This window comes from Sorex fumeus, unplaced genomic scaffold (assembly GCF_029834395.1).
Source record: "Sorex fumeus unplaced genomic scaffold, SorFum_2.1 ptg000037l, whole genome shotgun sequence".
In the NCBI taxonomy this organism is placed as follows: Eukaryota; Metazoa; Chordata; class Mammalia; order Eulipotyphla; family Soricidae; genus Sorex; species Sorex fumeus.
Window position 1 is genome coordinate 47,425,570 of NW_026606094.1, and position 18,105 is coordinate 47,443,674.

Consider the following 18,105-nt stretch of genomic DNA (forward strand, 5'->3'; position numbering starts at 1 on the left):
CCCATCTTGACCGAACTCTACTCACTCAGTTGATTTGACCAAAGGCTTTGCAATTTTTCCTGTCAACATAATGAGACTCCATCATGATCTATCAGAGAACCCTGCACATTCAGATCTTCAGATAGAAGACCTACACTACCCTACTACCCTGTATCTCACTCTGGTCCAAGCCACTGTGATCTCATGACTGAATTACTTAAATAGTGACTTTTGAGAATTTTCTGGCCAATGGTCTATTCTCAATACAGCATCCAGAATGGCACCATTAATATAGAACCAGATCATGGCACTTTTATGTTAAAATAAGTAAATAAATCCTCCAGTAGTTCCTGACTCACTTATCATCAGGGTCTAAAAGTCCCATACTTCACTGGGGGAGGGATGGGTATTTGATCATTGTATAATTGAAACCCAAGCACAAAAATTTGTAAGTCTACAACTGTACATCATGGTGTCTCACTAATAAAAATTTAAAATTTTTTTAAAAAGAATAAGAAAAAAATAAATAAAAGTCCCATACTTGTCCTTCCTGATTGAATCTGTTACTTTTCTGACCTTCTCATATTCCCCCTCCTCAGTTGACCTGGGTCCTCTTCTTGCTGTTCCTTTAATATGCCTACGCCAAGCTCACTTCAGTCTTAGAACCTAGACAGACTGGGACCGTCCTTCATTCCTGCAACACATCTCTACAACCAACAATTCCTTCACCTCTTTCAGATGATAGAGGGAAGCCAATAGCACTGACAGAGGATGTGGTATTGGAATGTTTTCTGCACTAAACCCTGCCATTATCAGTACTGTAAATCACGGTGTCTAAAACAGTTTTATGCATATACATAAAAGAAGATAATCTTATACTGCCTTTCGATGCAGACACTACCTAGCACAGGCCTTTACACAGAAGAGGTGCTTGGTAAAGACGTGAAATCTTCTCTGGCAAACAAAAAAAAGGTATAACCTGGGGCTGGAGTGACAGCACAGAGGGTAGGGCATTTGCCTTGCATGTGGCCAACCCGGGCTCGAATCCCAGCATCCAGCATCCCATATGGTCCCCCAAGCATCACCAGAAGTAATTCCTGAGCGCAGAGTCAGGAGTAACCCCTGTGCAATGTTGGCTGTGACCCAACCCCCCCCCCCAAAAAAGAGTTGGGGCTAGAGCAATAGTACAACGGGTAGGGCATTTGCCTTGCATGTGGCTGACCCAGGTTCGATTCCCAGCATCCCATATGGTCCCTTGAGCACCGCCAGGAGTGCTTCCTGAGTGCAGAGCCAGGAGTAACCCCTGAGCATCGCCAAGTGTGATCCCCTGCCCAAAAAAAAAAAAAGTCTAACCCAATCAAAAGCCATGGGGTAGTCAGATGCTCACTGACTCAAAGGGATCTGGCTCTGAATCTATTTATTTTTATGGCAGCCTACTCTGTCCCTGTATTTTATCATGACCAGAGCTCCCTGAGCACCACAAACTCCCACTTTGAAACTGTTCACTTACTGCAATGGGAATTAGGAGTGAAACTCCACAGCACAAATCCACCAGGGCCCACTGTCAAATTCTTGTCTTATACCATCCATAACAAGTAAAGATGGGAGAAATGTTCTTTGGGCTGCCCAAGCGGAATTAAAATATGCTATCACATATTAAGCATGATTATTCATCGATATTTGTTTTCCTAAATTTTACTTGATTGTAATTTTGGCCACAAGGTTACAATGGGATCAATGTTTAGGCTTTAAGGAGCGATAGTACAGTGGGTAGGGCATTCGCCTTACAAGCGGCCAACATGGCCAACCCGAGTTCGATTCCTCCGCCCCTCTTGGAGAGCCCGGCAAGCTACCGAGAGTATTCGATATGCCAGACACAGTGGGCTGGAGCGATAGCACAGCGGGTAGGGCGTTTGCCTTACAAGCAGCCAACATGGCCGACCCGAGTTCGATTCCTCCGCCCCTCTCGGAGAGCCCGGCAAGCTACCGAGAGTATTGGATATGCCAGACACAGTAACAACAAAGTCTCCAATGGAGACGTTACTGGGCCCGCTCGAGCAAATCGACGATCAACGGGAGGGCCTTTACCTTTACCTTTTTTAGTAACTAATTAAAAAGTTACTGCACCTCCATCACCAAAATCCAGACCCTCTACCAGTGCCCCTAAGCTTTCTATTTTTTATAACTTTCTTAAAAATAAAAAAAAAATGAATCTTTTTTTTTAGATAGTAGCAGTATTATCATTGCTACTTATTTGCTGTGTTGCTCACCACACCCACCACCAGAGCTCCAAGACATATGCAGTTTGATAAGAGCGCTACTCCGTAACTCAGGCAAACCGTGAATGAGAAGCCAAGAGTTTTAGAGTACCAATGGGATGTTTCTACAGAAGGGCATCGGTGAGAGTCCTGGTAGCTGAAATCCACTCTATAATGCCACCAGCATGACATTCACAGTCAGTATAAGGACTGTAGATTTAAGCAGCCCCAGGCCCATATCATTGAAGTGAATCAGGCCTAACAAGATCCAAAGCTATGTCCCTCCCACTGACTGTAACTAGTTATGGAAAGTTGGACTTAGCACATGTTTCCGCTTTGCATAATATGCCCCAGGTTCATCCACGTTACAATTTACAAGAAGGCCCTTCCTTTTATTAATGTGTTTTTTTGTAGTACTGGGGATCGAACCCAAGTCTTCTGCATGTAAGACGTGCATTTTACCAGTGAATCACATTCCCCACACCCCTATTTTCTACTCTAAGGCTAAGCAATATATCTTTGTGTGCATAGACCACATTTTCTTTATCCACTCATGAATCTACAGATTCCTGAGTCATTCCCACCTTTTAGCTACTGTGAGTAATTCTACTAAACACACAGGCATACCACTGTCTGAGTTCCTGTTTTCAATTTTTTTTTGAGAGATACATACCCAAAAGTACAATTTTTCATGAATTCCTTGATACATATTTATTTCAAAGGGGAAAATTTACCAACTCAGAGAATTGTTGAGGCTAAATAAGACTATGTAAAATGCTCATTACTGAGGCAAAAGGATTTTTCCAGCAATCACCAATGAACCAGGGAAGCAGCACAGCACCATTTCAGAACAGGCTGTGCTTATTTTTTCAGGTCCAGTCCCAGATGAGGGCTTTTCCTCATGGTTCAGGCCACATCGCTGGCCACACTTTGCAGTAGGTCAGCCCACATCTTCCCATAATGTAACCTCTCCACACAAGGGTGACAGCACCCCAAAAGAAAACATTTCTAAGTTTCCACTGCTCACTTTTAAAAGGGAAAGAACCCAAAAAAAAGAAGGAAGGAAGGAAGGAAGGAAGGAAGGAAGGAAGGAAGGAAGGAAGGAAGGAATGCAGGCAGAAAGAAACAAAGAAAGAAATCAAGAAAGAAGTGAGAAGGAAGAAAGAAAGAAAAATGGAAGGAAGGGGAAAGTTATCAGTGTAACTGTTGGACTCACATAGTGTTTTTGGTGATGTGAAGAAGGGCCTGTCATATCATCTAGACAGACTGGAACTACCCACAATAAAGATATCTTGACTATCTATACTGACTTGAAAGAGATAAAATGAATGAAATTTAGTAACAATGAAGTACAAATAACTTATAACTTTGACTTTTAATTCCATCCCCTCACATTCATTTTCATTTCTATGAATTTTCAGAATTCATTAACAAATTGTTGAAACTAATAACCACAATCTTCCAAACCATAGTACATATCAAGAAAACGATCCTTGTTTGAGAAATCACAGCAAAACTCACTTGTCACTATAACACATTCAGTCTATCAAGTGCCTTCTACATCACCAACTTATCCCTGATCCTTTCAGTCACCTTGGAGGAAGGGGGTCAGCAAACTACAGTCCTCTGGCCCATTAGGAGTTTTTGTAAAGTTTTGCTGGAACAGAGCTGAAAGATTACTAACTGGAATTTTACAGAAAAAGCTTGCTGCTCCTATTTTAACATTAAAAAAAAAAACAAAAAACCTCTTCCGAAATGAAAATGGAGGCTGGGCGATGACCCAAAGGTTAAAGTACCTGCCCTGCAAGCAGGAGTCTGCAAGGAAAATTCCCGATGCTACACATGAGTACTTTTGTTCTGCTGCCCATAATCTCCAGAACCATAGGTCATTCCTAGCATCATGAGAGCCAAGTGTGTATGAGCATAGCAACTAACAAATAAAAGGTGAGGGCCAGACGGATAGTACAGGGGTTAGGTGTCTACCTTGCATCCCACCGACCCCCATTCAGTTCGGAGCTCCACCATGTACTGAGCAGCACTAGGAGTCACTCTTGAGCACAGAGTCAGGAGCAGACCCTGAGCATTGCTGGAGGTGCACCCCCTTCCGCCCCAATACATAAAAGCAGTGTGAGTACTGCAGTACGTGACACCTGGTGAACACATGTGAGAACCCTGGCGCGCTGCAACCACAATGTGCATGAGCACTGTTTATGTGTGCAAGCCTCCCAGCTCAAAGGAGTGTGACCCTGACAAACACCAGGGCCATGTGTGCAAGTTCTGCTATCTAATTAATGTGCAACCTTCACCGCCTCATGTTCAGCTCTGTCCAAGTGTTATCACAACCAAATGAACCAGGAGTGTTTGCAAGCCCCTATTATCAACAGCAGCACCAAAAAGGAAAGGAAAAGAAAAAGGGAAAAGTTTAAAAATATAAAACCAACAGCATTTTACTAAAAAGAAAAATCTAAGTTAAAAAAAGAAAAGAGTTAACAGAGAGAGAGAGAGGCAGAGAGGCAGAGAGACAGAGAGAGACAGAGAGAGAGAAAAGGAAAGTGCCTGCCATAGAGATAGATTGATAGGTTGGGGGAAGGTGGCAGGAGGGAAACTGGGAACACTGGTGGCAGGAAACGTGCACTGGTAGAGGGATGGGTGCTGAAACTGTATGACTGAAACTGAAACCTGACCATGAACAACTCTGTAACTCCGTATCTCAAGGTGATACATTAAAAAAAAAATCTTATATTCTATAAACTGAAGCTTTACTAAGTATTCCCTTACATAACAGAGATGTTATTTTAGTCGTTAGTTCTTTTAGGGCTGGAGCGATAGCATAGCGGTAGAGCATTTGCCTTGCACGCAGCCAACATGGCCGACCCGAGTTCGATTCCTCCGCCCCTCTCGGAGAGGCCGGCAAGCTACCGAGAGTATTTGATATGCCAGACACAGTAACAACAAAGTCTCCAAAGGAGACATTACTGGGCCCGCTCGAGCAAATCGATGATCAACGGGAGGGCCTTTACTTTTACTTACTTTACTTAGTTCTTTCTTTTATTTCAGTGATTGGAAAATCAATAAATCAAATTTTTCCTTTCCCCTCTTACACTGCATGTCCTCTATCATGATTAGACTCTTTGGCACATTACTCCCTCTATATTAACCAAAACTTGATGTCAGTGACGTTCAAATTCACAGCAAATTAAACTTTCTACTGGGATTTTATATTCAACATGTTGATATAGCATAAATCTATTAAAATATTCACAAACTTCACAATGAATATTTACTCTCCAACTTAGAACTTAATTTAGCTTAATATAGCTCATTTCCTACCCCCTTCCTCCTGAGAAGTTTGGTGTCGATTCTTATCATACAGAGTTAGACGTGTACTAGTACCTGCACATGATGAGTAACTTAGATAATACTTTCCTTTTCAATATTTATAGTCTTGACCAACTCAGATTTTTCTAACGATAAAGTGAACAAATATCACTAAATGAACTTTGATACTATTAAAAACCTTCTGGATGAATCAGAGAGAAAGTGTAAGGACTGAAACAAAAAAAGTAAATCAAATAAAAATAAAAGATTCATATTTATACACATAGAGGTATATAAAAACACTTGAAATAAATATCCACTGTAATAGTATTCAAAATACCAGTAGAGTTTTTATGAAAATTATCAACATATTCTAAAACTGTTCTGATAACAAAGTGCCAAGATTAACTAATATCATCATAAAGAGGAATAAAGTGAAGGATTTATCAGATAAAAAGATTGACTACAATAAAGCTGCAGCAATAAAGATAGTATAGCATTGATTTCATAACAGACATAATTATAAAAGGACTTAAGAAGCCAACCTAAACTAGTAATATGATAGTAGTGTCATAGGAGGGCAATAAAAGTGATTCTTCCAGTAAATGAAGCAATGTGAACAAAATACACAAAAGAAATGGTGAGTGTTCTCAGTCTTCTACATACAACATGCAAAGATAAACAAGCAAACAATACAGTCCAGATAAACTTAAATAGGAAGCAAAACTGGAAGAGAATATAAGAGAATATTTTAATGACCTTGGGACTGGCAAGAATTTTTTTTTTTCCCTTTATTTTATTTTATTTTTTTTTAAAGTTGTAGATTTACAATTTTTTGTGCTTTGGTTTCAATTATACAATGATCAGATACCCATCCCTCCACCAGTGCCCATTTTCCACCACCAGGGATAATATCCCTCCACATTATTTATTTTTTTTTCCCCTTTATTTTATTTTATTTTTTTTAAAGTTGTAGATTTACAATTTTTTGTGCTTTGGTTTCAATTATACAATGATCAGATACCCATCCCTCCACCAGTGCCCATTTTCCACCACCATGGATAATATCCCTCCCACCCCCATCCCCCCATCCCCCCGTCTCTGTGGCAGGGCAATCCCCTGTGTTCTCTCTCTCCTTTTGGGTGTTGTGGTCTGCAAAAGAGGCATTGAGTGGCAAACATGTTCGGGACTGGCAAGAATTTTTAAGCAGGAATCAAAGTATACTATGCATAAGAAAAATTCTGATGTTTTGTATATTGAAATTAAGAACCTGGTTTATTAAGACTACTCTGCAAGTGAAAGCACAAGTCATATAATTTAGTGTAAGATAGACATGTCATAGAATAAGGAGAATAATCCACAAAGACCTTATTTACTACTACAGAGAAATACTCAAATGGGCAATAATTTTTTTTTCAAGTTAGACAGCCCATAAGTAACCCAAATGTAGATTAAGAGCATAAGTAAATTAAAATAAATGATACTACCTATTACAAATGATCAGCCCATAATTAACCAAGGAAATGCAGGCTAAGGCCATAATTAAAATAAAAATAACTGATATTACCTATTATGAAAGATAGTATATGTACTGAAGATGTGAGAATAAACAGTAAACAAAATTAGGAAAATGATTTGAAATTACATCTACTGAATCTAAATATGCACATTTATAAAGATAAAGTACTTCTAGAAATGCATATACATATATATATATATACACACACACACACATACACACACACACAATTACCAACATATAAAGGGCTGTTCAAAGCATTCTCTTTCGAATCTGCTTTTGATTTATAGGAACCTATACTAGAAGTGTACGAGTAGAATGAGCAAAATTGTGGACTATTATATGGCAAAGAAAAAAGGAACACCCATATGACTATGATAGTACACTGATTTTTTTTTTAAACTTTAAAAACCTACAGACCACAGGGCTGGAGCAATAGCACAGCGGGTAGCGGGTTTGCCTTGCATGCGGCCGACCAGGGTTCGATTCCCACATCCCATATGGTCCCCTGAGCACCGCCAGGAGTAATTCCTTAGTGCATGAGCCAGGAGTAACCCCTGTGCATCTCCGGGTGTGACTAAAAAAGCAAAAAAAAAACGAAAACAAAAAAACCTAAAACCTACACTCCAGTGAAAATGGGAGAAACAGTTTACTAAGAATAAATATCAGTACTGAGAGCTGCAATTGTATACTAATTTTTAAATATATTATTATAAAATGAAAATTTGGTAGTGATTTCAACTTAACCAAAAACAGAGCAACAAAATGCTAATAATAGAAGTCTTAAATTTTGGAGAAAGCAAAAATTTAATCCAAATAGTATTAGCACAACTTTCCTGCTTCTTATTCGCTGGAAAGTTTAGTATCAGTGTTATTTCAGAGAGAAAAATATCCATTCCATTTCTATGTTTGATTTTCATCAATGACAGGGTGTACTAGTAAAAAGGCAGTATATTTTTTTCTTGAACTTGGAAGAAATTTCTGCAATCCAAAGGTTGAAAACTACTGTGATTCAGTGTAATGACACAAACCTAGGTTACCACCTAAGTACTTACTTTATACCTAAGCTAATATCTATTGCCTACTGGCATCACTGTCATCTAGGAAGTCCTTTGTTAACTCAAACATCCTTAGGCAACACATAATTATGTGCTTTAGAAAGGTTTACAAATCACGTAAAATAGAAAAATGCAAATGAATCCACTATGAAAATATTTTTTCTGAACATACAGAATTATAAATTATTAGATCTTTCCCCTTATGCGCTATCCTATTGTGTATCTGTTACAAACAGAAACTGCAGTTACAAATATTGGATATGTCTACATAGGTAAACATGGTGAAAGCAAGAACATTAAAGGTAAATTTTCCCTCCAACGAAATAGAAGAATAAACTAGGTCTCAAAGGAACAAAATTGGTCTAATCAAGATCTTTTCATTGCAGCAAACATAGGGAGTGATCCAGACACAAAATACTGTAAACATAAACAAAGTCTCAGAGAAAACAGAGCAAGGCATCACTGAAATGTGACAGCGGATCACTCGCCCAACATTTCGTTTGATTTCTGGTTGCGGGTGTAGCAGAACCGGCATTAATGGACACAGGAGCACTGTCTGTCGACAGACACTGATGCTGACTGAGTTCAGTCATGGAAGGACAACTACACATAAACCCTTCTGTGGAAACCCAATATACAGACAGGGCTCAAAAGTAAGTAACTGCTCTCCTCTGAGTCAAACACAAGAACAAAAGACAAGTTCATTCAGGCCTCTCCAGGATGAACTACTGCCCTGGTGAATACCATACGTCCTATGGTCACGGCTGGCTGTGCCAGTCTGGGAGATGAAAGGGCAGCAGGAGTGCTGCCCAATCACCACCTTACCACCTGCCTACCAAAGGGGTATCTGCAGGAAGACAAGCTTCAGGAAGACCAAGGGCAGACAAGGAGCTGAGGGAGCAATCAGAGGTAACAGTGCCATTACTCATCTCAAAAAGCCAGATAACGAGAGGAACTGTCTTAATACCCTGGGTTTAGGAGACTGGTTCAGCCCGATTCTGCATAACATCATTTTTGTTGTTGTTGTTTATTTGTTTGGGGGACATAGGCAGAGGTTCTCAGGGCTTAACCCTGGCTCTACCTCAGGAATCACTTGTCAGCTCGAGGTACCATATAGGGTGCCAGGGATTGAACCTGGGTTGGCAGCATGCAAAGCATACACCTACCTGCTATACTGTTAATTTGGCCCAACGCCATTTTTTTTTTGCTTGTTTGTTTTTTGGCTTTTCAGGTCATACCTGACAATGCTCAAGGATGACTCCTGGCTCTGCACTCAGGAATTACTCCTGGCGGTGCTCAGGGGACCATACGGAATGCTGGGAATTAAGCCCAGGTCGGCCGCGTGCAAGGCAAACACCTACCCACTGTACAATCGCTCCTGGTCCATGCCATTTCTTTCAAAGAATGATTTCACCCCCATTGTGCGTTTCCTGGAAAAGCTTATCAGTTTCGTACAAAGGTACTTGCTGTCAAAACACTCCAGAGGCTGTCACCCCTTCATCGTATTAGTTCAGAAATTAGTTCAGAAATACACAAATTTGTTCTTTGGGAAAAGACAGCTTGTATATTCGGTAACTCTTCCTTATCTGACAAAAAAAATGCTACAATCAGGGGCATGTGAGACAGCACCAGAGTGAAGGCACATTGCAGCCAAAGTCAGTTCAATCACCAGTTTGAAGCCTGGCACAACAGGGTCCCCGAGTTGGAGTCCAGAAGATACCCAGGCACTCCGATGTATGACCTAGGAGACTCCTATGCACTGCCAAGGTGGCCCAGGTAACTGCTAGCACCTCAGGGCCCAAGGAGCACTGAGCCCTTGGACTGAGCTACCCAGGAAGATTCACTGAGAATTAGCTGAAGGGGCATCCAGGCCTCCTAAGTATACGTGGAAATGAGCCCCTGCCTCTAAAGTCAGCTGCCACTCTGAAATTCCATAGCTGTTTTGGTTGCTACTTGATCTATAAATATGCATCTATCATCTCTCAGTTTAATCCTAAGTAAACATCAAGTGCTGCTTATAAACATATAAAAGACATACTCTGTGGTTTGTTACATTTTTCTATGTGTGTGTCGGGGCAAGGGGGGGCGAAGAAGAAGAGGGGATAACACACCTGACAATGCTCAGGGGTTACTACTGGCTCTGAACTCAGGTATCACTCCAAGCAGTACTTGGGGAAACCATATGGGGTGCCAGGGTATAGGATAACATTGTTTTGTTCTTCCTGCATAGCCTCAGGTAGTTTAGGTTTATTGGGTTGCACCATTACAGTGCTCCCATTCCTCTTTAAATTTGTAACTTCTTTCCTTGTGCTGTTGACTTGTAAATATTGTCTTTCTCTTCTCCTTAAGTCCGTTGCACAGTTTATTCAGAGTAATGTCCTTCTAATAACACTCTACTCATTAATTTACTTTAGACTATTTTTCTTCCCGCATCAGCAGAAAGCTATTCTAAGGCCATCCTGCTGTGCATAAGTTTTTTAAAAAATAAATAAAATTATTTATTTTTATTATTTTCCTTTTGGGGTCACACCTGGCGATGCTCAGGGGTTACTCCTGGCTCTGCACTCAAGAATTAGTCCCGGCATTTCTCAGGGGACCATTTGGGATGCCAGGGATCTAACCCAGGTCTGCCTCATGTAAGGCAAATGCCGTACCTGCTGTACTATTGCTCTGGCCCTTAGCATCATCCTTTAAACTCAGGTGCATTTACTTTCCCCCTACCATTGTTATTTTCCCCCTTCTCTACTCCATAATTTATTTTCTCATTTATTTATTTATTTATTTATTTTTGTTTTGGAGTCATATTTGGTGGTACTCAAGGGTTACTCCTGACTTTGTGTTTAGGGGTTACTCCTAAAGATGTTCAGAGGACCATTATGGGGTCCTGTGTAGGGTAACACTGTTTTGTCCTTCCTTCATAGCCTCAGGTAGTTTAGGTTTATTGGGTTGCTCCCATCACAGTGCTCTTATTCCTGTGTTTATTTGTAACTTCTTTCTTTGTACTCTGTTGACTTGTAAATATTGTTTTTCTCTTCTCCCTGAGTCCTTTGCATAGTTTATTCAGAGCAATGTCCTTTTAGTATGGACACAAGAAGACAATATACGCTATGCTTTTGTAATGTGACTCTGTGAAATTTTCCTCCTGGGCATCTGTTCTCTCACCTAAGCCTCAGCTGTATTTACTTTCTAGTGATGCCAAAAGCAGGGTCCTGATGAGAGACTGGATGAAACCAGGACAAGCGGTAAGCTATGTGCTACCCTGGCATTGACATGGGCTTGGAAAAAGTGCCATAATGCTTAACTGTAAGTTAAGAGCTTGGTCATGGACAAATGCTGTCATGATCCAAAAAGTAATAATTAGATTCGGACCTGCTAGGGTTAGGAAAGATTAATCTTGCCTGAGCTCTGTAGTCTGAGTCTGTGGCAAGATGTTCACAGGAGAGCCGCCCTACAAGCCTCAATGTACCTCTTACTATGTCCATACAAAAATAACTAGTATTAAGATGTTGATAGAGTTACTGGACTGAGGAAATACTTAAAAGGTATTTTGCCCTTGGGCAGTCAAGAAGAGCTTGGAATACCTCTTAGGTGGTGTTTCCTTTGAACCTGGTGGGCCCTCAGCTTTCTTATGCTGATTTGGCTACCAGACTGGGTGTAGCATGGGCCCATAGGGCAAAGGGGAGAGTGACAATAGAGCTGGAGAGCTGGAGGAACTGAAGAGAGAGATTGGAGAGAGCAGGTCAACAAGATGGAGTGTGGAGCGACTAGCAGGGGGGACAGAGAGAGAGGGATGTAGATGAAGAATACAAGAGCAGGCAAGTGGAGAGAGTGAGCCCAGGCTGCAAGATAGAGCACGGAGAGATGAGCAGGAGAGACAGGAAGAGACAGGAAGAGACAGGAATGAGGAGCAGTGTGAGACTAGAATGGGAGGCTCAGAGAGAATGGGGCAGGCGCATGGGGAGAATGGAATAAATGGCATTTGATCAACCAACTGGCTTGGCCATCGTTTTGTCCAACATCTGCCCCATGACCCAGAACTGCGGGAGTGCCCCGAGGTCCCCGCCCCCCTGCCCCAATGCTGGCGTAGAGGTTTCCCCCTGGCCGCCCTGGGAGTTTATACAGCTGGGGATCAAACCCAGATAGGATACATGCAAGGCAAACACTCTAGCCACTGTATTATCATTCTGGCTCCCACCTTCTTTGTTTGGTGGGACAAGCAAATCCTGGGACTATACCTGTGGAAGGAAGGGTATTTGAGGGGGAGGTGGCACATTCTTCTAACTACAGTCATATACAATTGACATTCAAATTTTTGGTTTCTTGGATGCTCTCATTAAACTGGAGCATCAAAATATCTTCTTAAAAGGGCTCTGCTAATTTCTAAAATCATTTTCATAGACTTCATTTCTGAAGAGGAAGAAGGCAAACAAAAGCACACAAGTCTGCACTTACTCAGAGGTGCACACACACACTCCTCTTACCAAATGTGACTTCTCCTTTGCCGGTTTTGTCGAACAGCTGAAAAGCCACCATGAACAGGGCATCTGGAGCACACAAGACCGATTCAAATGCTACAAATTCCTGAAAGGATATTAGCCTATAACATGAAACAAGCACAGAACATAAAGTCAGGAGCTTGTGGAAAATAAAAGCAGGACAAATACACACTATGGGGAAAAAAATAGAATGTCAATGTGAAAAAATAAAACGCAAAATGCAAAACATTTATAAACACTTAGCACTTTCTTTTACATATAGTGGACTGAAATAATAATGTACAGAATCTGAAAGACATGACAGGTTTGAGGATATGGTGGCACGTTAAATGCTTTATAATTACAAACATAACTTTTACCCAATGTATCATTTTTGTTTCTGGTCTGAATCTTCCTTCAGGCACGTTGTTGGATCCTAGAATTAAAGCTTAGATATTTTAGATTAAGATATGATTCCATAACAGCAAAATGGGGTGGCTTTGTTATCCATTAATACATTTATAACTTGTGCTAAAAATGATTCCTGAGATTTATCTCTTTCTGATATTTGTATCAGGGCTGAAGTAGGAGGAAAGGGAGAAGAGTATAGAAAAATCAGACACGAAAAGTGACCCCAGGGAACTTTTGAGTCCAACAGGCAGATAACACTGTTCTAGAAATTGTAGCATTGGGGAGAGACAAATTATAAGAAAGAAACCAACTGTACCTGAATTCTGGATGGAAATCAAAAAAATCTTTGTGGCAGAGAAAGGAATGGACTGTGCATTGGAAAATGAGTGAAAACACAGGTCTGTAGTAATGTCTAAAGATAGCTGGGCACTTGAAACTGGGAAACTGCAGAAAGGCAGGTACAACAAAGTAAAGGAAGGTACCAGAAAAACATGGTGGGCCACTGCTTCTGTTCCGTCGTGTGCTCAGAAACATGGGCAGAAATGATATAAGAAATACAGTATCCGACAGGCTCTGAAGGCAAGAGCCAGGCCTGGCCCTTCTCTAAGAAGCAAATGTGACTGGATGTTTCTGAAGAAAGTAATGACATGCTTAAATCTGTAAGGAACAGCAGGACAGGGCAGGGATGCTTTGACTTCTAGCAAGTAACCAGGTTCCTAATGTCCTTTGCCACTCTTTAGTATTTTAAGTGCCCAAATATTTCAGTGATGCAGTGAGATGGTCTGAATCTCTGAAAAACAGGTGGAGAAAAAAGGAAGAAAACGGGTGTTCTGTAGAGGTCTCACAAACCACTTAATCACTTTTAGTAATCCAGTAGAGACAACAAATCTTTATAAAAAGTAACTGTTACAAAGTAATCTTAGGGATTTATTAGTGTGTCATAAGCACCTGAATTTCTTGAGCAGGCCCAGTAACGTCTCCATTGGAGACTTTGTTGTTACTGTGTCTGGCATATTGAATACTCTCGGTAGCTTACTGGGCTCTCCGAGAGGGGCAGGGGAATCGAACTGGGGTCGGCCATGTTGGCCGCATGTAAGGCGAATGCCCTACCCGCTGTGCTATCGCTCCAGCACAGCGGGTAGGGCGTTCGCCTTACAAGCGGCCAACATGGCCGACCCGAGTTCGATTCCTCCGCCCCTCTTGGAGAGCCTGGCAAGCTACCGAGAGTATTTGATATGCCAGACACAGTAACAACAAAGTCTCCAATGGAGACGTTACTGGGCCCGCTCGAGCAAATCGACGATCAACGGGAGGGCCTTTACTTTACTTACTTTACTTATTAGTGTGTCACCTGATCATAATGATACCACATAAAAGGAAAAATCTCAGTGCATTCACTGCACAATGCATGGTCTGTGACCCAGCTCTCAGCATCTCCTTCCCAGTGCAGGGCAATTCCCAGGGGCTGCATGTTCAAGGATGGTGTCTGCATGGAACACTTTATTCTTTTTTTCTTTTCTTTTTGTGTCACACCCGGCAATGCACAGGCGTTACTCCTCACTTTGCACTCAGCAATTACTCCCGGCAGTGCTCAGGGGACTATATGGGATGCTGGGAATCGAACCTGAGTCAGCCAGGTGCAAGGCAAACACCCTACCCACTGTGCTATCACTCCAACCCTCTGAACACTTTACTCTTAAGTGCAGTCTGTCCCCCAAGAACAGAAGGAGATCCGAAGGGGAAAATAAAATAATCGTGTGCATGATTACCACTAAAATGTAAGCACTGAAATAACAGAACCAAGATTATAAAAAATTCAAGCACTATAGTTCAAAAAAGGAAGCGATTTATTCTCCCTCAAAGAATCCAGGACTGTTTCACAGAGGTATGTGTGCAGAATTTTTCTTTTCAGTTCCAGGGATTGAATCCATAGCTTCACACACTTAAGATGAGGGTGTTCTACCATTGAGCCATACATATCCCTTGCCCTGAGGTATGGCATTTAAAGAACAAATTTTAATATAGAAAAGATCTTACAGTTCATTGATTTTGGGAGTAGTGGAGGTTGGGCCATACCTGACAGTATTCAGGGGATATTCTGGCTCCCTGTTCAGGAGTGGCCCCTGGACCAGGGACCCTGTGGTAGTGGGGATTGAAATCTGGGGAAGCCACATGCAACGCAAGAACTTTAACTCCTGTACGAGACCTCAGGCCCCAAAGTTTTATTCTCTTTATTTTACTTCTGAGAAAACTGAAAGGGGTTAATAACTTGTGTAGAACTGTAACACTTTCCTCCCATTATTCATCGATTTGCTCGCAGGCCCAGTTATGTCTCCATTGTGAGACTTGTTGTCACTGTATTTAGCATATCGAATATGTCATCGGTAGATTGCCAGGCTTTGCCGCATGGGCGAGATACTCTCGGCAGCTTGCCTCTCAGAGAGGGGCGGAAAAATCGAACCAGGGTCAGCCAGGCTGGCCGTGCCACACGCAACACAAATGCCCTACTGCTGTACTTGTGTAAGGGGAAATAACTGTCATCTGGCATTTTGGCCTACAAACCAGGTATGCTGGTTTCCATCTGACTGTGAGAGAATTTGGCTGGTGAGAAAAATCAGAGGCAGGAGTGAGGGGAGAGAGGGAATTCCATACTTGAAAGGAGTGAAGGGGAGACTCCTGGAGCATGTGCTGTGTTTACAGAAGGGCGCAGCATTATAGCCCAAGAGCTAGAAGAAGATGCAGAAGCAAAATCTTACTGGCACAATGCCACCCACAGAGGACATTTAAAGACCTTTAAGATTTTTGGGTTTTTTTTTGGGGGGGTCACAGTGGCAATTCTTGGGGGATCATATGCAGAGCAGGGGAGGTCGGGAAGCACCCTATACTATCTATCTCTCTGGTCTTACTCCCTATACTCTTTCAGACACCCACATTTCTATTTAATAAGCCACCTGGTTTGTGGTGCTTGGTTATGGCAGCCCTAGAAAACTAACAGGGGCCAGGTTCGAAAACACAGATCTGAAAGGCCATTTATTTAAAGCCAGGAATGAAATGACCCAGAGCATGTGGATGCAAGTTGCTTGGCCATCATGCTCTAGACAGTGTTTTTCAATCAGGGGCCACAGGACTCCCTATGGGTCCCCAAATGGGCCATAGGTGAAAACTGCATAGCTGAAGGGCCACTGCACAAGACTAGGGGGCCAGCCAGCAGGACAGGCAATCAATCACAGGAAGGAAATAACAGGTCAGAAGGGGACCACAGTTGGAAAAGGGTTGAGAAACTATTACAGATGACTGTAGCAATGGCAAGAAGCAATGTGTTTGTGATTGCCTCCCCTGCACGCCGCTCTTCACCGCCAGCCGGGCTCTGAGCGGGCACCAAGAACCATGCAGTCACACCGCTCCATACTGAACTTGCTGGCAGTTTGTCCAAATAGAAAACACCACATTTGTTACATTATCTCTGCACAGACAAAACCCACAGAATCAAACCGTGTTATCTAGAAAAGGGACATCAAATTCAATTTAAAAAAAGAGCATCTTTCCTCTCCCCAAATGGAATGAGAAACCTGAAGATTATCTATACGTGCGAACAAATCCTCCTCTGGCAACGTCAATGTGGTTTTATAACCACAACTGGCCAACGAATACTTTGGTATTTTAGGCATGTTACAGATACCAAAAAGGTATGTAATTTGGTAATCCTATTAGATACAAGTGTTATACATCTATGTAGGAGGTATTCAGATGAACCATGAAATCATAATGTCTTACTATTCATCAAGATCATTTGGGGTTTTTAAGGTAATCTGACCAGAAGGCTATCAGAATAATTATATAGTACTAAATTCATTTACAACATATCTTAAACATTTGTATATATTTTCATAAACAGTATTTTAATCTTGCTTTACAGATTTAATGGGTATAAGTTACAACAAAGAATACAAACTTAATCAAGTTCAGACCTGGCTGGTGAGCCCACTTTGCTCCTTTTTCACTCTCAACTCTCAATACTGCCTTGACAATGTTAGTTGCCATTCAAGATAAATCACATAGTTCAGCTGATGTCTCTTTTCTAAGATACAATATTTGACATTAAGGCTTCCTGGCTGCAACTAAAAGTAGAATAAAGGTGCAAGTGCAGAAGTGATATTCATCAAGACTTATACCACTTAGAAAATTGGGGAGAACAGGTTTCTACCAAGGATTTCAGCTACCAAAGACTTTATAAAGGAAGTGACTGCTGTTTTCTAAACTACAAGAGCCCTCTCTGAAATTCATTTAGCAGCAATTTTACAAGACTTAAAGTCGAGATAAAAGGTAAAACACTACATATCACTATTAAATACTGAACCAAACAGAAAAAGGATTAAAAGGGATTGATTGATTGCATCTGTGATTTTACTCAGGGCAATGTGAGAGTACAATGTGGTATATGTGTGTGTGTGTGTGTGTGTGTGTGTGTGTGTGTGTGTGTGTGTGTGTGTGTAAAGATACTAGAATGGTCAGTACCAACATGATGACACTGTCTCTTTAAGTAACAGAACTTGAGGTCTCTTCCCCACTTTTCTCAACAGCTTTTGGCTTGGAGATATTTAGAATAGAACAGAGAATGAGACTAAAACTATGATATTATGTGAAAAACATGGAAACCTAAGAGAACTTGAGGTAAATCACTCAATGAGCTCAAAGGAAAGGAAGATTCTTGAAACAGTAAGAAGAGATGAGGTGAAACTGTGAAATTAGAAGCATAGTATCAGAGGGAGATGTGACTAAGGGGACAGACAGACATCAGTCTTGCAGGGGAGATCAACAGGATCTAGTAAACATTGGAGAAGGAAAGAAGGAGAAAATATCAACTGTAAGGGATCCTGGTACCTACTCTTATGCTGTGCATCAGCCAGGCAGAAGGGCAACTTGCGCTGCCCAGGAAGGCGAAACTGAAGAGGAAATCAAGAAAGGGAGATTGGAGATGCAAAATCACAGGAAGAACATGTTTGCTGGAGTGAAGGCATGTGCAATGGAACGCTTGGGATTGGTATGCTGAGAGCAGACAGATGTCTGAAATTTTTAGTAACAGGATG

General features: G+C 41.5%; 1 protein-coding gene across 2 annotated transcripts in view; it reads right to left on the reverse strand.

The window, feature by feature from the left end:
• Positions 1–18,105, reverse strand: part of SLC25A13 (solute carrier family 25 member 13) — a 196,309-nt gene that overhangs the window by 106,504 nt on the left and 71,700 nt on the right. For both annotated transcript variants that reach the window (XM_056118359.1, XM_056118358.1), the window contains exon 4: positions 12,614–12,729. In XM_056118359.1, the coding sequence (XP_055974334.1) occupies positions 12,614–12,729 (116 nt within the window). The remainder of the gene's footprint in view (positions 1–12,613; positions 12,730–18,105) is intronic.